The sequence below is a fragment of the Carettochelys insculpta genome, chromosome 11 (assembly GCF_033958435.1).
Source record: "Carettochelys insculpta isolate YL-2023 chromosome 11, ASM3395843v1, whole genome shotgun sequence".
In the NCBI taxonomy this organism is placed as follows: Eukaryota; Metazoa; Chordata; order Testudines; family Carettochelyidae; genus Carettochelys; species Carettochelys insculpta.
Window position 1 is genome coordinate 44,345,776 of NC_134147.1, and position 22,288 is coordinate 44,368,063.

Genomic DNA, 22,288 nt, shown 5'->3' on the forward strand with positions numbered 1-22,288 from the left:
TAATTGTACATGTTCCATATGTACTCTTTGCCCAAGCACCCTCCTGGCTCTGTCATCTTCATATCAGCAGGTAGCATACTTTCCAGGCACCTTTTAATGTTTTTTTTTCCTATGTGAATATTGAGCAATATATGCAAAACTTCCTGTGCTCTATTCGTCAGTCAAAGGCAGCTGTGTTATTAGATGACCTTTACAGTTTTGGTGGCACAGAATAATAAGAGGAAAAAATATCTGAAGTACAGCCATGCTATTGTTTGAGGCAGAAATCGGTCATATAGAGTTGATTCATGTCCTTATTTCGTCCTTCCATTGTGACTGAGAAAGCCCTTAATCTGTTATGTGGGTTGTTAGCAACATTGGATACACATGGAATCTAGACACAGCTTCAGACAGAATAGTTGCAATTCCTGGCTGCAAATACAAGTTGAACCTCTCTTGTCCGGCACCTTTGGGACCTGACTGGTGCTACACGTGAGAATTTGCTGGACCATGGGAGGTCAGTAATGTTTAGCAGCATTACCAACACTTCCATTGCTCACTGGGCTCTTACAAAACATTTATGGGTAAATTAGAGCAAATTCACAGCTCAGAACACTGAGGACTAGGCATGGTGGCTGTAAACAAATTTTATGGGGCCCTGTGAAACTTGGTCACATCCACAGTAAATGGTTATCCAGCTAATTAAAATCATCCCGGATTATGGATGCTGCCAGATGAGGGAGCTCTAGATTAGAGAGGCTCAACCAGTATAACAAAATTAGCTGATTTTTTTTTTAAAGTTATAAATTCTTCATATGTACGGCATTATGCTGGTCTCGGTCTAGTAACATATGTAAACACATGTTTAACTTTAAACATCATTGAATTCAGTAGGACTACTCATGTCTTTCAAGTTAAGAACATTCTTAAGCATTTTGCTGAACTCTGGCTTTCCTGGCAATCCTTGGCTACGTCTACACGTGAAGCCTACATCGAAGTAGCCTATTTCGATGAATAACGTCTACACGTCCTCCAGGGCTGGCAACGTCGATGTTCAACATCGACGTTGCGCAGCACCACATCGAAATAGGCGCTGCGAGGGAACGTCTACACGCCACAGTAGCACACATCGAAATAAGGGTGCCAGGCACAGCTGCAGACAGGGTCACAGGGTGGACTCAACAGCCAGCCGCTCCCTTAAAGGGCCCCTCCCAGACACACTTGCACTAAACAGCACAAGATACACAGAGCCAACAACGAGTTGCAGACCCTGTGCATGCAGCATGAATCCCCCGCTGCATCAGCAGCAGCCAGAAGCCCTGGGCTAAAGGCTGCTGCCCACGGTGACCATAGAGCCCCGCACAGGCTGGAGAGAGAGCGTCTCTCAACCCCCCAGCTGATGGCTGCCATGGAGGACCCCACAATTTCGACGTTGCGGGACGCGGATTGTCTACACGGTCCCTACTTCGACGTTGAACGTCGAAGTAGGGCGCTATTCCGATCCCCTCATGAGGTTAGCGACTTCGACATCTCGCCGCCTAACGTCGAAGTTAACTTCAAAATAGCGCCCGACGCGTGTAGCCGCGACGGGTGCTATTTCGAAGTTAGTGCCGCTACTTCGAAGTAGCGTGCACGTGTAGACACAGCCCTTGTGTTTTGCAGAGCTAACCAGAACAAACCTGAAAGATTGTTAGGGACAGACTACTAGCTGTTGTATGAACTGACAAGTATTCCTAACATGAAAACCAAGTGACTTTGAATGCATTGAGTTGGGAATCCATGCCATCTCTCAATCTCGCTGAATCTTTTTTTTTTTTTTTAACCGTAGGGCATGAAAATATTCACAAAAAGAACAAGAGGAAAAACCAGAGAAGACACTGGCAAGAAGGTAGCTTGTTATCTGACATGGAGGTATTAAGACGCAGCATCGAAGGAAATCAGTTTTCTGACGCTAACAACAGGACCGAGAACACAAGAGGAGACAAGCCCCACCGAAGAACAAAGCGATTCCTCTCCTACCCTCGGTTTGTGGAAGTGATGGTGGTGGCAGACAACAGAATGGTTGCCTACCACGGAGCTAATCTGCAACACTACGTCTTAACATTGATGTCAATAGTAGGTATCAAAATGGAGGAAAAATTTCCCCCTCGCCTTTTACTTGTCCATCTCAGAATGGTTTTGTGCTCACAGCGTGTGGACAGCAAGCACTGTGCTACAGTTAGGAGTGAGTTAGGATGGGAAGTGGTTCAGGCTGATAAAACTTCACGCTTGGCTACTCCCAGAGGAGGGAGAATGTTGTAACTCACAAGAGACTCTTGCAGTCCTGTTGGATGGGTTCATCTGTCCCTGACTCCACCACACAAACAAACTGTTCCTGTGCCTCGCTCCTGCAGTTGCCTGTGGCTTCAGTGGAAGGGTCGCCACATGCAAGTCTTAGGGTCGATGGGATGTAGTTTCCTTCACACTCGGGCCCGTGTGAAGCACTGACTGCATGGCGATCTTGATGTACGGGCTTCCCACTTACACCACCCCCATTTTGACAAGCTGGGATTTGGAGGTTGACTTGTTACCCAATTTTCTTTGCTGCTTGAAGGACGAGGGAAATACTGTATATACTTGATCATTAGCCTGTTTCTTTCCCAGCTGACCCCCAGCCCGCTCCCAAGTTGAATAGTCAAAGACGGCACATTGCTCTGATTCATTCATAAGCTGACCCTATATTTCACTGCTTGGCAAACTTTGTGTCCCAGCCCATGAGGGTAAGCCACTGGTGCACCAGGACCTTTTGTTTACTGGAAGTGTCAGCAGTCCTGGAGCCCTGCATCTCCCAGTCTCAGCAATCCACTGTTCTCAGCCAACTGGTGGTGGTCAGCACATCCATCAGCCCATGTTGTTTTCCTCTGATTCCATTGGCTGGGAACAGCGAATCACAGCCACTGGGAGTTGAGGGGATCTGTGCCTCCAACACTCCAGGTAAACAAAACGTCTGGATGCGCCAGTGGCTTACTCTGGCAGGCTGGTAGCCAACGTTTACTGACTTGTTCATAAGCCAACCCTCACTCTTTGCTACAGTTTTTTAACCAGAAAAATTTGGCTCATGAGTGAGTATATGGAGCACTACTCAGTTCATGAAAGGTAGTAGGATCAGTTGACCTTCCGGTAGGGTAGTATCAGCCCCAGTGGCAACTCTTGATGGTATGCAGCAGTAGGGTGGTTTGCTAGTCTCTTTCTCAGTTCTTACTCCACTCTGGCTCAATGGCTCCAGATGCCACTGGATCTCTGTGCTCGGCTCAGTGATCAGCTCTGAGTTTTCTGTGCCTGTGGAGTGCTGAGCTCTGTCCACAGCACTGGAGCAGACAGCTGTGCGAGCAGATGCAATGGGTAGCAGATGCTGATTACAGAACTCCATCTTCCCAATGGCGCGTGCACTCTCTAAACTCAAAGTCCAGGTGGTGGGGCTCAAAAGACTCTGCTGTTCTCTGTCATGAGAGAAGATGAGTGGGTCTTGGGTAAGTATCAAACTGCTGCCCTCGTGTGTCTTAGAACAGCAGTTTCAAAGTAATTACAGGTTTCCTCTTGCCACATAATGTTCAGGGACTATCTTCTGTGGTGCATGGGGCATTGAAGAGTGTGGAAATGCATTTTCTATCCACTTAGATAATTTATATTGTGCTTTACAGTGCTGAGCTGTCAAGAAAAAAGTTCCTGATTTCACTTCAAGGTGAAAGACATACAGACAGAGGTATAGAAAACGGAATGTTGTTAGAAAGGTCCCTTGAGAAGGGTGCAGCTGGCCTCTATCTATAAGAAACCAAGTATTGAAAATGTAATTAATATTGTTGTTATTAAATTAATCATGATACATAATAATTCTCTGGATGGACATTATGCCAAAAGCTTCAGTCCTTTTGGTTGAGACCTCCGATTGATTTGAAAGCACTAGTGAATATCTAATGTGAAACATTCCTGGATCAGTTCTCAGCATTGACCAGACGAGCCATTTAGAGGTTTTTTTTTTCCACTTCTGATTTCAATGGAACAAATTCCACTCTCAGATTTCCTCCCAGTACTTCCTCCCTTGAATGATATCCATGGAAAAGTAGAGTATAATACAGGTAAACGCACATTTATGTGTACCTCTTAGGAAAAAAGTAAAAAGATAATCTGGTGAAATTGTCTCCCCTTCTCACCCCCACCCACAAAATATACAAACTTCATAAAGTCTCATTTACCAGAAGTGAATTGTCAAGATCATCAGCTGTGTTTAGTGATTTTGTGTGTCCGATTTGAGGCTTGTTTAGAAGGGCTGGGTTTTCAGAGGGCTGGCACTCAACAACATAAACCTTCTTGAGTTTGAACGCTGTTTGGCACCCCAGATGCTGAAGCATTTGAAATCACTGGTTGCTTTTGAAAATCTTAGCTAGTGATCTTTGCAGGTGTGTAGCTGATGATAAACCATGGCTCTGTGATTTGGTGATAATATGCATGCACAGAACTAAAGGACTGGGTCCAGAAGAAAAGTGTTGGGATTCTGACACCCCCCTCCCCACACACACACGCTGATGCTAAATATCTCGTTTGCACCAAGATGATGATCAGACCATTCCACTATAAAATCTAGTCAGAGAATGAATTGCAGCCACACGCCCCTCGTTCACAGAAGAGGAAACAATTTAGTGTTGCTATAATTGTTTGGTTGAATGCCAGAATTAACACTGAAAATTTCTTTTTTATGCAGGTAGCCTCTATCTATAAAGACCCAAGTATTGGAAATTTAATTAATATCATTATTGTGAAATTAGTAGTGATACAAAATGAACAGGTAATGAAAATATTATGTCCTCTTTGGGTTTGCCGCAGGGAATGAGCACTGAGATAAATAACTAAAATACACATTTTTGTATATGTTTTTATGGTTAGGACGGTCCTTCAATATCTTATAATGCTCAGACAACTTTAAAAAACTTTTGCCAATGGCAGCATTCCCAGAACCACCCTGAAGAAAACAACCTGCCGAAACATGATACTGCCGTCCTAGTTACCAGGTATAATGGGTTTTCTCATTAATAATGTAGTCAGTATCACAGTTGGAAGCGATTGGTTTATAATGCATGTGATGACCAGAAATAATTGATTTTGAGTAGCACTGTAATGACAAAATAAACGTTTGGATTTCAACTGTGGAAGTAGTGTAGCAATGAAAAGAAACCTGGTAAATATTTATCCCTTTGTTAAATGCATCTTAGACTGATTGTAGCGTCTCAGGCTTTATTCTAATGTTATTGAAGGAAACTGGCAAAACTCTGTGTGATGTAAATAGGCAGTCAGATCAAGCCTCTCTGTTCAGTTCCCTGACTGCTTGTGGGAGAAAACCAGCTTGAGAATTCCAGCTGGAGAGTCAAGAACTGCTTTTGAATGATATCTTTTATTTTTGCATTTATACTGTAACTTGCGTGTACATGAAAATTAAAAGCGTCAAGTCTGTTCTGCTTTCAGACAGGATATATGTAGAGCTCACGACAAATGTGATACATTAGGTAAGCTTGATCTATTTTTTTTTTGTTTTTGTTTTTGTTTTACTCCTTTGAGGTGACAATGTTAATATGTGCTGAGCCATGAGCAAGATTTCGTTTTTTAGAGTAAACCTTTTTGTTCTGCCATTGCCTCTGTAGGTCTGGCTGAACTGGGCACCGTGTGTGATCCATACAGAAGTTGTTCAATTAGCGAAGATAACGGACTAAGCACTGCTTTCACCATAGCACATGAACTTGGCCATGTGTATGTTTCATGTAATAAGTTTACATTAAAGTAGCCACATTGAACGTTTCTACTTGGCAAGAAATATGTGTACGTGGTGAGAAGGTGCAAAGACAAGCAGGGGAAAGAGCGAGCAGCTTCTGGAAGGTGGCTGAAGATGCTCTAGAGTCCCCAGTGGTGGTAGCAGCATGGATGAGCAAAGAGAAGGCCCAGCCCAGAGGGATCACAGATGGGGCAGGATGACAAGTCAGAAAAAGCCCCCAGCTGTGGGCAGCAATTGAGCAATGGAGAAAAGGATACTGCCCTTCCCATTCCCCTGCCCAAATCAAACTAGCATCCAGATCACATCCCGCCCTGCTCTTTCAGGACTAGCTAATGTCTGAATGCAGAGGTTTGGAGTCAGTAGGGTATCTCCAAACAGACCAAAGTGTCAGTGGCCTATGGAGAGGGTTCATTTTATGGGCTTACCTTGCACAGACTCATTCTCGTTCTGAAGTTGGGACGGTGCGTAGCAGAAGAGTTGAGAGTAAATATGGCCAACATCCCCCCCCCGCCCCCCACCACAGCATGTTCCTCAGCTTGTCTGAACAGGCCCTACCCTCGCGTGGGACTTTGCTGGAGTCAGTGCAGTAGTCATGCTGGAGAATGAATTTATCTTTGTGTGGTTGGTGTTAGGACTGAGACAGCTTCCACAAATATAATGCTCATGGTGATGAAGCTAGGAGTCCAGCTGTCCCTGCACCCCAACTGAGGGATGAAAACAATGTGCTTGGTCGTGTAGACTTGGGCTGTGCAGGGTGTGCTATGCATCTGATGGCAAGGCCACCATGTAAAATTACATGCTGTGTGTTAGGCAAGAGAGCTGGGAGCAGGCCGTTGTAATAAACAGCTCCTTCTCTGCTCAGAGCAGTCTGTGTTTGGGCAGGTTATTTTTAAGTGCAGTTGTATTTTTTTTTTAATCTGATTCCCTGATGGAAATCCCCAAAGGTGCGGTCTTCTCCTCCCCTGACTCTTGGTGGCTTACATCACTACCTTCCTCCAAAAGGGACTTCAAGGTGGCCCTGAACAGGAAGTGCCTCCGTTCTTTTACGGGAGGCGGGGGAAGAGTTGGATGGAAATAGTAACTCATCAGCCTTCACAATTGGGATCACATCAAGTCATTTCCCTTCTTCCTCTTCAAACAGCAAAGCTGTTCTGAGTGTTACATTTTTGCAGCATTCTCCAATAGAGGGTACGCTACAAATCACACATGAGCTTACATTGATATTGCTTCTTGATGATATTCTGCCAACCTGCCAGATAAAAGATACACATTGTTTGTCCCTGGTGTGATTCCATTTAGGCAGCTACATTAGTGATAAACCTGGCCATAGGTGTCTAAAGCTATAGTTTAGCTTCATCAGAAGCTTTCTGCTACTAGGCTATTGAACTCTCACAGCTTGACTATACTAGGAATTTTAGCCATCCATGGCTTGCAGATTTCTGGAGTAGGTATGCAGCACTGGTGTAAAACAGAATTTGCGTCAGTGCTGTTCACTCAGCTTGAAACTGGGGCGCATTGCACTGCTGCATTTGTGGTGGCGATGTCTTTCTGCCCCAGGGATTTTTCACTGGCCCAGTGATGCTGGTGACTGGGCCCTGATAGCTGTTCCCAGTACAGACAGTGCTGCAGTTTCAAATGATGGTAAATCCAAATTACACCCCTATTTCATGATTTCAGCACATGCTGGGATTTATAAAGGAGCTAAAAAGTGTTTGGTGAAAAATTTCTATGGGCTTTCTAAATCCCAGCCAAAATCGTTGATGGCTTGGACTGGCTGTAAAAAACTTGTCTCTGGCATAACATTGGGCCCAGTCCTGTTAGGTCCAGAATGCTGGCAGGGTCACAGAAACTGGTAGCAAGAAAGAAATCTGCAACTGAAACTTACCAAAGTATCTGGCTTGGGAATACCTCAAGTACACACATTGCTATTTATAGTTCCGATGTTGAAAGGTTTTGTGTGCTTTGTTGTGGTTTCTAGCCATTCCCCAAGCATCCAGTAAGGCTCCAGTGCATTGTAACTGTGTATTGCTTATTCCAGATATGTTGGCTAATTTTATTTTTATCTGTAATGTTTACCAGCAGTTACAAAATTAGAGAAAATGTTTTATCCACCCTGTTTCTGCTGTAGCACAGTATGCTTGGCTTTTAATGGGCATTTCATTAGACTTGTTTTTCTTTTTTGTAGATTTAACATGCCACATGATGACAATAATAAGTGCAAAGAAGATGGAGGGAAAAATCAACAACACGTCATGGCACCAACACTGAACTTCTACACCAACCCCTGGATGTGGTCAAAATGTAGTAGGAAATACATTACTGAGTTTCTAGAGTAAGACCTTACATATGTGGTGGTGTTATATGTACAGCCTACCTCAAAGGTCTCATTTGTTACATTGAAATCAAAGTATGCCTCATTTGGAGAGGAACTGAAGTGGGAGGTTGTGGAATCTCCATTACTAGAGATATTTAAGAGCAGGTTAGACAGACATCTATCAAGGATGGTCTAGAGGCTCTAGGCAGTGGTGGTCCTGCCAGGAGGGCAGGGGATGGGACACAATGCCCTCTCAAGGTCCTTCCAGTTCTAGTGTTCTGTAATTCTCAGAGGTGGATGTGACACCTTGACCCTCCCAGTTTTGTCTCGCAGTTAGCTGTCAAGGAGCTGCTTCTCTGTAGGGAGGGCTAAGTGCCCCCCCATGGAAATCGCTTTTAAGGAACTCATCATATCTGCTACTGAGCAGTGCGTTTCCCAAGCATTGTGACTCTGACACCCAGTTGTATCTTAGAAGCACTTGGTACAGCTAGGAAGGCAGTTGTTACAGTCCATGAGAGACACCACTGTGGGCCTTGGGCCTGACCTCAAGCCAACCTAGGCCCTGGAATAAATAGAGAGGCCATCAAGTTCCTCTGGTTTGCAGTGAGTGCCCATTCTGGCATCTGAGAATGACCAGGATGAAGGGAGAAGAGGAAACTTGGCATTGCATCCTTTCCTCTGGCCACAGTCCCTCTCTGGACAGCTGGGATAGGGTTAGCATAGCAGCCGCTAAAATGGCACTGCAGCTCTCTGGGATGCTCCTGTGAAGCCCAGAAGAAGTCCTCTGATCCTTGTTTAGGTAGCTCTATGCAGCTTCAGCCTCTTGGAGTGACACAAAGTTTCCCTAACATGGCCCAGAATCTATGCCCAGGATGTTGGTAGAAAGTGTACAGTTCATAAGTACCTCGAAGAGTTTTCATTGTTGGATTCTGTATCATACATAACTGTAGTAGATAGGGTACCCATATGCTCGTGTTAAATAAACATCTTGGTTCTCTTCCTCTTCTTTCTCCTAAGTTATGTACAAACAGTCCTCGGCTTGCTTGCTTCTTCCATTGGTTTTGGTGGGACCAGGTGAGGTCCCAGCGTTGTGTATAGTCAAAGCTGAAAGCATGTACCTTTTGGGGGTGTCTCTGGTGTTTGTGTAGCAGGAATAGTCCGTATTTCCTCTTTTTGCACTCACCCTTGGAACTCAAAGCTATGTGCTGCATTGCCCATGAGCTGAACTAGAGTTTGTTAAAGATGACAACCCAATAACGAGAGAAAGCGTGGTCTTGTGAGTTAAGGCCCAGGCTGGGAGAAGTCAGTGTCTGTTCTCCTCACAGCTCCATTTATAAACAGAAACATGGGGCATACCCAATGGGGGCCGATAGCCACCGCGGGACCCAAGGCAGGGTGGGAAGGGGAGCCGGTTCCATACCCCTGAAGGAGCAGGACCAAGGGCAGAAGGGGTGGGACCTGGGGCAGTCTGCCCTTAGCGCTGCTCACATTGCAGTTCTGGTCCCCATCAGAGCCAAGTGGAGAGGTGAACCAGTGCTGCCGTGGCATTTCAGAGGGGCTCAGAGCTCTGGCCACCACTGCTACAAAAGCCCCTGTGCAACTGCCCCACTCCTCCCTCGCCACATCAGCAGGCCTGGGCATATCATTTGTACCCGAGAGCAGGGTCTCCCAAACTTTATATTGTTCGGACTCATCTTTTTTCAGTACCTTTTATTTTTTTTATTTTTTTCGTGGCCCAAAAATATAAATGCATATTAAAAAAAATGAAAAATGAAAAAGTTTTCATTGTTTATTCACAACAACCTACATAGCGATAATTTGTATATTTTCTAAGGACCAGTATTTTTTTCCAAGGACCGGTACTGGGCCACAGACCACACCTTGGGAAATGCTGCCCCAGAGCAATCCTGTGTATTAATTGGGTAATAATCAAAATTCCCTACTGAGCAGGAGCCTTTGGGGATTAATTCATTCATGTTGGTGGGGTAGACATATTGCACTGACAGATGCATTGAAACAAACTGGGGTTTGGACTGACAAATCCCCGTTTAACCCTGTTGTTCTTCTGTTTTATTGAAGCACTGGTTATGGGGAGTGTTTGCTGGATGAGCCTGTCTCAAGAATGTACACTTTGCCTCAACAACTCCCAGGAGTAATTTATGATGTTAACAAACAGTGTGAGTTAATTTTTGGACCAGGCTCTCAAGTCTGTCCCTACATGGTAAGTTCTCTTCCACCTCTTTGTTTTGCCTGCAATGTGCAATTGAAGCAAAGCATGGCTGGGTTGGTCCCATAACAGTATACTTTGGTGCCCACGTGGTTAATTTTCGTAAGTGGCTAAAGGCAGTGTGGTAAAACCACAACCATAAGGCATTGTCAGGGGTTCAGTCCAGGGTCTCCCATCTCTGAAGCACAAATCTCCATAGCATTTGCTCTCCCATGATTTTGGCCCTACCAAATTCATGGCCATGAAAAACATGTCTTGGGCCATGAAAATCTGGGGTCTCCCATGAAATTTGGCCACCTTTGTACTTGTTCCCTATGCTATATAGATTTTACAAGGGAGACCAGCATTTGCCAGTGTGGGGGTCCTGGCCCCAAAGGGACTTGTGAGGGGGTCACAAGGTTATATACAAGGAGGGGTCATGGTATTGCCACCCTGGCTTCTGTGCTGCCTGCAGAGCTGGGCAGCAGGAACATGAGAGCTGTTGGCTTGGTGCCTAGCTCTAGAGGCAACTCCCTCAGCAGCAGAACAGAAGGAAGGGTGGCAATGCCATATCATGCTGCCCTTACTTCTGTGTTGCTGTCGTTGGAGCTGGGCATCCAGAGGGCCCCTGCTGCTGGCTCAATGGCCCAGCTCTACAGGCAGCAGTGCAGAATGAAGGGTGACAATACCATCCCAGGCCGTCCTTACTCCCGTACTGCTGCTGGCACTGCTTTCAGAGCTGGGCACCCAGCCAGAAGCCATCACGCTCTAGTTGCCTAGCTCTGAAGGCAGCACCGTCGCCAGCAAAAGTTCAGAAGTAAGGGTAGCAGTACCATCCCCCCATAACCTTGTGACCTCCCCCCAGTTCTTTTTTGGGTCAGGACCCCCGAAACTTGTCTCACTGTGAAATTTCAGATTGACACAGCTGACGTAATGACATTTATGATTTTTTAAAAAAAAAATCCTATGACTGTGAAATTGACCAAAATGGATCGTGAATTTGGTAGGGTCCTACCCATAATCTTCAAAAGTGAGTATTGAGTTTTAGAACTTAGACACTTGGGAGGGGTTTGTTTGTTTCCAGAGTGTAGAGGCTCATCACTTCCAAGGCACATCAAATTGGCCGCCAAGACAGAGATGCACCCCAAAATAATTTGTTGCTATGGAAAATCCAAGTCCCCAGTGATTTACTGGGAGCTGTGAAGTGCAAGTGTCCTCTGCGGATGAGACACTGAGGGGCTATTTAACACACAATCACCCTGGAAACTGAGGCTCTCTGTCCACAGAACGGAAGCATCACAGTTGTCTTCGCTTGGCTCTTCAGCACACCTTGGTCTTGCTCTGCTGGGGGACCACCTTTCCAAGGCAAAGGCATGGTCCTCTGTTGTTTGCTGAGACTCCCTACCCAGGCACCAGTTGGTGTCAATTCTGTTGTGTCAGGCAACTAAATCACTACCCAAGGAGCACAAATTGCAATCATGGCTAACTTAGGCTCAGTAGTAATTGGTAACCGGAGACACTAGGATTTTTCAGGGTGAGAGTTGTGATTTGAGTTCCAAGACACACATGCAACCCTTGTTTTATCAAAACCTGTTGACAGAAATTTTCCAGTCAGCTCTACTGGTAACTTGATTTCATGTTGGCTCCATACAAATGAAGAAGTTTGTCTGCACTCATTCAGTTTGAGGGCTGATATATCTTACAGCCACAATTCCCAGGGCCTATTCAGTATTCTCCCTCCCCTGACCCTGTGTCTATTGAACACAGTCAGCATGATAGTGATGTCAAGCCTAGTGTGAAATGTCATGACAGTGTGCATCACGCTCAAGCCGGACATTACGTAATCCGTTGATTGTTTCAATCAATGAAGCAGATGCAGTGCCGTCGGCTCTGGTGCATTAACATTGATGGAGCACACAAAGGCTGTCGTACTCAACACACACCTTGGGCAGACGGAACAGAGTGTGAACCTGGAAAGGTCTGTAATGCCTGACGTTCTTCCCTTTGCCGATTAAAAACGGTGTTACAAAGCTCATACTGTAAATCAATCAAATGTCTTTCCCCCACCCGCCAAAGTTCAGCATTTATGTAGTGCAGTTTACAACTGAAATTCACCCCAGGCTAAATCTCTGTAGCTTTCGTGAAGGCCCAGTGTATAGTGCTGGCTTGTGGTGTGGGAGGGAAAGTGTTCTGTTCCTTGTCAGTGCTGCTGGTGTATGATGTCAAAATGATAGTGTTTCTGTAACTTGGAATTAATGTATTAATGTGTCAGCTGCAAACGCCTTTCTCAGACACATCTGCCTCTAAACTGTTCCTGATAAACTGTGGTTAAAATCTCCTGGTTGCCATTCCTGTGTTTTTGAAACACATTCTACATTTCAGAAGGCTAATTGTATTTTTGGAATTAATAGCCTTGAGCAGACACAGGGAGTTTTCCTACCCTGGTCATTGGAAGTTTAGTGTATGCATTTGGTAATTACTATGTTTAAAGTTGGCTCTTGGAGTAGACTACAGAGCTGGTTAAACTTCCATTTGAAACTTTGACAAGTTCTTCACCAGAAATGGAAATGTCTCTGGGAAATGTTTGAGTTCAAAAAATGGGTTAGTTTGTGCTTGAAATTTTTCAGTGTTCATAAGTCAAAAACTGAAAAAATATAGTTTATGGGAGTTCAGATTTTTCAGGAGAACTTGACCATTTTGGAAAAAAATTTCAGCCAAATCTGGTTGGCTTTTATCAGATTTGTTCTTGAAAAAGGAAAAAAAAAAGACATTTATCAAGTACCTTTCTAGGACATATATCTTCAACTTCATTTGTTTAACACTCTGGTGAACCATTAATGATTATAGTTGTCATTGCCTTGGAAAACTTGCTGTCCTTACTACTGTCTAATGCATGCAATCTTTTAAAAGCATTTTAACTAAAATGCATTCAGGCTATTTGTGACCCAAATATTTACCTAAATTAAACAGGTTATTAGTCTTTTTGCATTCTGAAAACTTTCTGGATGAGTTTTGCTAAATGATGATTCAGCTTGATGGGCATAAAGATTCATTTTTAGTTTTTTCTTTCTGATGGAAAAGCACAGGCATGGACATTGTACATCATCTCATGCATCAGTGATGGGACTGTGTCATAAGAAGGTCCATGAAATTCCTATTTGTATACTGCTGTTTGGAACTGAATGGCAGTGGCCTCAGTCTTCACATATTTTCTGTGACATTTTCCATGGTTCAGAGAATCAACATAAGGCCCATGCCTCACTTCAGCCAATGTAAACCTATTTTGACAGTGTAAGTGGAACTTCAGTGGTGCGTACACCTTGCAGTGACACACTGTATGCTTGTGAATTTCACCAGTTAAAAGGTATACGGGCTTGACCTTCAAAAATTACTATCTGATTTAGGTGCTTTTCAGTGACTTGACTTACTCCTGCTCATGATATAAAACAGATTGAACCTCTCTAGTCTGGCACTCTCTGGTCCAGCAACATCCGTAATCTGGCATAATTAACATAGTTGGAAGACCACGTATCATGAGTGTGGCCAAGTTTCCTGCAGTCCCATAAAGTTTATCTGCAGCCACCAGTCCTGGCTGTCAGTGTTCTGTGCTGTTATTTAGCTCTTGCTTGGACTGAGCCATCGATCGATGAGTCTCATCTTCTATGATGCTATTGGTGAGCGACTAAGCCAACCTATCACAGATGCCACATAAAAACCTGCCAGCTGCAGGCGTTGTACATTCTTTTTGGATCCTGTGCTTTTTGTGTAGTGCCTGGATACGCTGACTCTCAAAACAATTAAAACCCTATACAGTGGTGTGCCACAAGGACAACTGACCTTGAGTTTCCAGGTCATTCGGAGATATGCCACGTGACTTCACATTGCCCTTTAAGATGTCTTTATAGCACTTATACTGACCTCCAATAGGGCGCTTTCCATGAGCAAACTGTCCATAGAAGACCATCTTTGGTATCCATGTATTATCCATCCTTATAAAGTGATGAATCCAGCAAAGCTGTTTTTCATAAGCATTGCTTCCTTGCCCATGACACCACACAACTGAAGAAACTCCGTGTTAGAAGTTTTGTCCCACCAACTTATGTTGGCGATCTTCATCAGACAGCACATGTGGAACTGATTGAGTTTCAGAACATGGCAGCAACATATTATCCATGTCTCCGAGCCATACAGCAGGATATTGAGGACAAATGCCTGATAAACTACTACCTTGTTATGGAGTTCAATAGCATGGTCATTTCATAGGCATTTGGTCAATTTTCCAAAGCCAAAGGCTTTGGCTGGTCGAATAGATACATCATGGTCCACTTTTATGCTAGAGGACAGTATGCTTCTGAGGTAGCAGAACTTTTCAACAACCTTAAGAACTGCACCAGCAGCAGTGATCACTGGAGTGCTGGGCTTTTTCCAAACAGGCTGAGGTGTAACTTCTGTCTTCTTGAGTCTCACTGTGGGTCCAAAGCAGTGAGCAGAAATAACAAAGCAACCAAAAAGCTCCTGTGCCTCCTTCACTGAATAAGATAACCATGCATAGTCATCAGCAAACAGAAGGTCACGGATAGTTGTAGCGACCATTTTAGTGCGATCTGAAGTCTCTGGAGATTGAAAATGCTGCCATCGGTTTGGAATTGAATAGGTATACCCAATGGCAGTCTTTTAAAAGGAAGTAACAGCATCATTGAAAAGCAGATGTTGAACAGGAGAGGAGAAAGGACACATCCTTGCTTTGTACCATTTGATGTTTCGAAAGGTGCTGCTGTCTCTCCATTGTTCAGGATGTGACCAAGCATGCCATCCTGAAAACACCAAACAATGTTGATAAATTTTTCAGGACTGCCAACTCGCCCGAGTATTTTCCAGACCCTATTTCTGTGGACCATGTTGAAAGCCGTGGTCAAGTCAATGAAAATCACATAGAGATCCTGATGTTGCTCTCTACATTTCTCTTGTGTGTGTCTGGCTGTAAATATCATATGAGCAGTGCCTCGACTGACACAAAATCTGCGCTGGCCTTCATGAATAATGCAATTTTTGAAAGCATGTAGCGGGCCAGGATCTTACCAGCTGTAGAGAGCAGAGAGATGCCCTTATGGTCATCACAACACGCACGGTCGCCTTTTCTCTTGTATATGTATACAATCAGGGTGTCTTTTGAAGTCCTGAGGGACTAGTTCCTTCTCCCGAGTGGCTCTAAATAAATGGGGAGATGATACCTCAGCTAGTCACCAGTGGCTTTATCAATTTCTGATGGAACTGCATCACTGCCAGGTGCCTTTCCAGATTTCACCTATTTAAACAGCTTTTTGTACTTCATCAAGAGTTGGTGGTGTGACCCAGCCCAGCTCGGTTGAGGCCTAGTTCAAAATGTTCAGCCCAGTGGTCAAGGATTTTAGTACTGTCTGTGATCAAAATGAGGCCATCAGCGGAGCTCACTAATGTGCCGTCAGCAATGCGTGGCCCATAGACTGCCTTCATCCCATCATAGAATGCTTTAAAATCATGTCTGTCAGCTGCATCTTGGAGGTTAACTGCTTGATGTTTACCTCTGAATGTCTTCTAAGAGCCCAGTAAGCAGTGGAAGTGTTGGTAATGCTGCTAGGCAATATTGACTTCCCGTGGTCTGGTAAATTCTCTCATCTCGTTCGGCACCAGTCAGGTCCTGAGGGTGCCGGACTAAAGAAGTTCAACCTGGACTTACAGGTAAAGTCTTTTGACTGAGTACATGTAAGGTCTGCTGCTGTGAGTGTTTGTGTGGCATTGTAGTAGATACAGCAGGTGTGTTACCTTCAGGCACAGTAAGAATTAATGACGGCTAAATTAAAGTTAGAGCAGCAAGGCATCTCCATTGACTTCAGTGGGACTGTTTAAGGGTGAAGCGCTAATCCCACTTGTAACCATTTTCAGGGTCCATATTGGTGAAAATAGTGAGAAATCACAAGGCTGAGTCTGGAAGTAGCCCAGATTTACGAAAGGTGAGCAAGGAGAAAGATGTCTAGGTCTGGGCCTATGTCCCAATTTTAGGCCTGTTAATGGGATACAGGTTTTTGTGATCCACAAAACTCTTGTCCAGTCCTGTAGGAGCCTCAGTTAACCTGCCCACAAGTTTTCAGGGTGGAAGTTTCCTAAGCCCCAAAGTTTCTGCCTCTGGTCATGCATGCTGCTGCTCTCCAGACTCCTGGAGGGGTGCCTGTCTCCCACCTAAGTCCCAGCACAATCCTCAAAGCATAAGGCAGAAGAGTACTTATCTCACCCATCTGGGTTAATCCAGGAAGCCTGCTCAGAGGCAAGTCCTATTCAAACCCTCAGCAATTAAGGTGGTGACAATCCTGTTATCTTGTAACTTTTTACCCTAAGGGTTAGGGCACTCACTGGGGTGTGGGAGGACCCAGGTGCAATTCCCACCTCAGGCAGAGGGGAGGAAAAGATGTGAATCAGAGTCTGAGCAGCGTGCTTTAACCGCTGAGCTCGGGGGTAGTCAGATGTGGGTACCCTCAGCCTCGCCACTTGAAGTTGTTGCAGTGCATATAAACACACTCACTGAGGTATGGAGACTGGACTTCGCCTTGTTTGCCTTCCAGCTGGGGACCTAACCACTGGGCTGTAGCATCATCCTGTCTGTTCCTGTTTATTGGGATGCAAAATTCAAAACAAAATCCAGAAATTAGTGTCGCAATCCTAATGAATCGCAGATGCAAAAAGAGCCCATCCAAACCTCGTCGGCCCCAAATATGTGTCTTGAAACCTAGGTCAGTCCTGTATCTCCTCACCACAGGCCTCCCAGTGACTCTCTCACTATTTATTCACAGTGGAACAGCTTCACTAGGTGAAGCTGAAGGAGACCCTTTGCCCCACCCTGATCAGAATATCCTGGGAAGCAGGATTTGACTACGGGCTTCCCATCTTTTTCCCTGCCTGAGGCGGGAATTGAACCTGGGTGTTCAGTAGCCTGGTTGAGTGCTCTAACCAGTAGGAATCACCACTGCTGTTCTGTGTGGAGCAAACCAGACACCTGACTCATTCTCACAAGGAGTGACTCGGGTTCCTGTACCACCTGTGTCCAAGAGACGCATGCTCAGCGGTGGATCACTAGCAGAGGGAGGCCCAGACCAGATATAGGTGTCTGTCTGTAATGCAGAGTTTGGGATATGCCCCTGTCTCACCATCTCCCATTGGTGGTTCCCTACCTAGCGCAGTGGCACTTTGTGGATCACCTTATCAGGGTTGGTCTACTCTAGGGAGTTAAGTTGATTGCAGATTTCCAATTCTAGCTACTGCAATTGCATAGCTAGAATCGACTTATCTGCAATCAACTTACCTGGCCATCCACACAGAGGGAGGTTGATGGGAGACCTCTCTTACCCCTCAATATTGCGAGGTGTACGGGAGTTGACTGACAACCCCAGATAGTTCGATTTTGCACATTTCTACTAGGCCTGTGAAATTGAATTCTAGAAGATTGACTCTGACCAGGTCAATCTTCCCAGTAGTGTAGATATTCTCTAAGGCATCTGTCTCTCCCCATTCATTGAATAGAGAACCTGGGTACCCTGTTCAAAGTGTGGATCACATTGTTGTTCCTGTAATTTTTTTTCTAAGCACCGAAAAATTCAATGTCATGATGCTTAATATCGCAGCACCTTAGTCACTCTGTGGATATGGGCAAAAGGCCCAGGGGAGGAGGAAGCAGCTCTGTGTTTCGATCTAATTTACCCTTCCAGTGTTTGGATCAGCATAAAAATCCTCCATAGTATTTTAATGCATCTTGCAAAACACTGACGTACAAAATCTGGAGTTAATTTCTTTGGAATGAGTCACTATTTTTATATTAAGCTATGATGTGGTCAACAGCCCTGCATGTTCAGTAATGTGTTGCCTCAGGTCTCCTTGTTTAAAGTCTGTTATGTAGGGGTTGGCAGAGAAAATAAGTGTCATTTTTTTTTTTTCATGGAAATATCTCTGGAAACCAAAGAGCTTGCATTGCCAAACTGAGATAAAACAACTGGAATATCTTATCCCCACACCTTCAATCTTACCCCAAATCAAAGCTATTCCTGTAACAGAGGAGTAGTATCTTGTACACAGTTGAATATGAGAGCAGGAAGTTAACACTACATTAAGTAATAATCCGACCTCAGTTTTTGGCCTTTGCTAGCTGAATTCTTGTGCCAGTCATTTCCTTTATTTCTCAGTATCGCTGTTTCCCTGATTTTTAAAATAAGTGATTGTGTTCCAGGACATAAAAAAGAGGCTTATAAACTCAGATCCATTTCTCTTGTGTTTTTAGCAGCTATTTCTACAATGGGAAAAAGTAGCAGAGTTGCATATATGGTAGCTTCCTTCTTTTTTTTTTTTCCCATAAAGTTTTCAACCTGAAGCGGAATAATCGTGATGTTTGGTTTCCTGGTTTGGGCATTTAGGTAGTTGTGTAGGAAGTCCCAGAACACTTGTCTTCCCCCTGCCAAATTATTCAGTAGCAACTCAACTGAATGCATGAGATCTGGACAGTGTGAATTACCTAGGAACCCCTTGCTGAGCCAAAGGAAAGAAGGCCCCTACCTCCATGACTTCCCCTCATGACTTTGTGCCTGCATAAGTTATTTTGAAGTTGATACAGACAAAAAACTGGATGAACAACAGGACTTGCACTCATCCCATACAACACAGGCCTGTAAGAAAGAAAGTTCTGGCAGACACTGTTTTTCTGTTTTAATTCATGTGTTTCCAGAACACAAAAATAATATTCAAACATAGATGTAAAACAAACAAAGACAACATGAAAGTTATGCAACTTCCATATTCACAATATGTTTCCAAGAGACCCAACTGTATTTCCTTAATTTAATCTTGCTGTTTATTAAAATGGAATGTCTCTCTTTCTTTCTCTAATGATGTGCTATTTCTGAACAAAAATCCTGAAATTCTGAATATCATTAGTAGATTAGTGTACTTTCCTGTCTGAGTTCTATGTCTTTAGACATTAGAGGTAAAGCTTGCAAGTCATGTCAATGTCCAATGATTGCCTGCTTTTGTAAGTTATTCAGTCTGCTTTATGGGGTCATTGGTGCCAGCCCTTTGCATGGCTGGATATTCCACTGCCACCGTCAACGTTTCTGCAGGAAGTCTCTCTTCTGGGATGGTACTACCATCTTGAGGCCACATGTTTCTCCACTTTGCTGGCAACTGCTAACCCTTTGTGCCTCTGAAAATAACTGGCATAAAGTCTCATCTTGCAGGGGTTAAATCCATGAAATATTAATGACAATGATGTAGGTGTCAGAAGGCAGGTTCGGACCCACGGAGGTGACCCAGACATCATAGGATAGTTGCATAAGACAGGTTTTACTGCAGCAAGCTTTTGTTAAACAATGTCCCTTCGTAATCAAGCCTGCAGATGAAGGCAAACCCTGGGCATGCTGTAGACTTGAGAACAAGCTCATCTTCAAATGAATCCAGCAAAGACCGTTTATCCTGAAAAGTGAGTGACTAGCTGTAACCCACATACCTACTGGATGTGGTTCCACATAGTGACAGGTAGACCACTTACAGAGATGTATATGCATCTGATGAAGTGGGCCTTTGCCCATGAAAGCTCATGCTCCAAAATATCTGTTAGTCGATAAGGTGCCACAGGACTTCTTGTTGTTCAGTTACAGAGAGAGAATGATTCTCATCTATAGCCTTAGCTGAGAGCCAGCTGGCTTGTAGCTCAAACTGGAGAGGCTACTGCACTAAGCTCCCAAAGTCCCAAGTTCATGTCCCCCTGATGAGGGTTACATAGCTACATGTGTAGGAGCAAGGAGAAGAGTGAGCTGAGAGATAGGATTTTATATAGATTTAGGGGATAGCAGCTGGCAACAGAGCCTTAGTGTCCTACTAAGCAAGCTTCCCCTGCACCCTGACTCTCTTTCTCCAGTTCCATTCACCATCCTGCCCGCTTAGCCAGTAAGTATGCTGTGTTCTTTCTGAGGGAGAAAGATTTGTTCATGTGTTTGTGCAGCGCAGTGTGTGTGAGGTGAATGTGAGAGGGACAATCATGCTGTGATTCATCACCCTCAAATGGACCGAAGAAGTGCCTGGGAGGTACAGTGAGGACCCCAAGCCTGCAGAAACGTGTTGGCCATTGGATTGAGACATTAATAGTCTGTTGTCCTGGCTGCTGGAGTAAGCTGACACATAGTACATCTAGACTACACGGAGGATTGACCCTGTCAGGGTCAATTTTTCTAGGGTTCATTTTCTCATGCCTGGTAGAGATGCACAAAATCAAACTATCACAGGTCTGCAGTTGACCCCTGTGCCCCTGAATATCACAAGGAGTAAGGGACCCATTGACCCCCCCCACTATCCCCATGACAAAGACCAGGTAAGTCAATTGCAGATAAGTCAGTTCTAGCTACAGACCTGCCGTAGCTAAAATTGCATATTTGAAGTCAACTTACCTGCCTAGCATAGGCCAAGCCCCAGTGTGATCAACAGGATTGGAACCCAGGTACTTCCCTGTTTCAAAGCATGACTCTCTTAGTTAACCTAAGAGTGTAGGCAGCCTAATTATGAGCGCCTCTGCTATTCTGTAGCAGACAGCAGAGAGGATTGCATGGATTCGTTCCCCGTTCTGTCAGAGGAGCAAAGTTCATTGCAGTGGGTGGAGGAGTTAAGATGATGAAGTTTGCTCTCTTCAGTTTAAAGACACTTCCCCTCCTAGGATTCTGTGGTTCTGACATTGCATCCAATGGCAGTGAGAGGGGAAGTCTCCTCTCAGACTTTTTCTTGAGATTTTTACAGAGACTTTCTCTGGAGTTTTGATTGGATAATTCGGCAGAAATCGTTGAACCTCCCCTCAGATTCTTGGTGGCTTCCGTGATCAGTCGCAAATTAAATATGAAACCAACAGAGCCCATTGTGCCTAAGACACCTGGGTTCATCAGCCAGTTCTGACTCCGCTGCCAGAGAGAGCATTTTGTTTGTTTCTTTCCATCTCAGTCCAGCCTCAGCCGTAATCTCGCAATGCTTGTTGACACAGCATTAATTTGATGAGTGCTTTGTGATTTTTCTAAATATTTGAGTGGTTCAGCTTTATTTATGGGTATGTCATCACTTTCATGGCAAGGCCTGTGTTATGATTGGGTTATGACTCCTCTATCCAAGGTCCCAGTCCAGCCAGAATTGGTTTTAATGGGAGTTGAATGGAATTGAGTAAAATTTTTCTTTAGGCTTAACATTGGATTTTCCAGAGAATCTGAGCACACAACAGGGAGATCTGAATTCCTGGGATCTGTAACCAGAAGCCCACAACACTACAAAGAGCTTTAGGGGCCTCGCTTTCCTAACTGGCATTGAGGTGGGATGTTCTAGGCCAAACTGTGGGTCAGGAGTCTATTAAACTGGGCCACTAGGGCTGTCGTTAGACTTGATGGGCCCTGGGCAGAAGCAAAAGCCTGAAGCTACTGCCTGAGCCCAAGCCTGAGGCATCCAACCCTACGCAGAAAGGCCCAGGCTTTCTCTTCACCCCTGGATGAGTGAGATTAGGTTACAGTCCCCCGCACCTGGGGCAGTGGGACTCTGGCTCTTGTCCCTCTCCCCACCCTCCATGTCATGTAGGAGTTTACTGTTCCACAAAGTTGGAGAACCTCCGTTCTTAGTGAATTTACTGGCTGGTGTATGGAGGCAGCAAGATCAAACGGTCAGAATATTCTGAGGAAAGGGAATGATCACATCATCTTTAATGCTTCTGGGGGCTATTTCTGAAGATTAATGAGCTACTGTTGGAGATACATGTATGTAAACGCTTTGTATTTCTCTCATGAAACTCTTAATTCAGACGGGAGCATTTTGTTCTGCAAAGGGCCTCATCCTGCACTCCTTATTCTGGCTTATTATCACCAGACAGCCCTAGTCCTGGACAAAGACCCCACTGTTAGAGCCCTGTGTGGATACAAAATTCGCATCCCCATCTGTATCTGCAAAAATGAGC

The 22,288-nt window shown here is 44.6% G+C and overlaps 1 protein-coding gene across 4 annotated transcripts in view; it reads left to right on the forward strand.

The window, feature by feature from the left end:
* The window catches only part of ADAMTS9 (ADAM metallopeptidase with thrombospondin type 1 motif 9), a 140,198-nt gene that overhangs the window by 18,352 nt on the left and 99,558 nt on the right, over positions 1-22,288 (forward strand). For 3 of the 4 annotated variants that reach the window (XR_012646935.1, XM_075004888.1, XM_075004890.1), the window contains 8 exons: positions 1,808-2,094; positions 4,718-4,801; positions 4,900-5,024; positions 5,476-5,516; positions 5,652-5,757; positions 7,965-8,111; positions 10,173-10,314; positions 12,170-12,277. Coding sequence is in view for 3 of the 4 variants with exons in the window: in XM_075004888.1 (XP_074860989.1) it covers positions 1,808-2,094; positions 4,718-4,801; positions 4,900-5,024; positions 5,476-5,516; positions 5,652-5,757; positions 7,965-8,111; positions 10,173-10,314; positions 12,170-12,277 (1,040 nt within the window). In the remaining variant the exon portion in view is untranslated. The remainder of the gene's footprint in view (positions 1-1,807; positions 2,095-4,717; positions 4,802-4,899; positions 5,025-5,475; positions 5,517-5,651; positions 5,758-7,964; positions 8,112-10,172; positions 10,315-12,169; positions 12,278-22,288) is intronic. The other variant, XM_075004889.1, reaches the window with a different exon arrangement.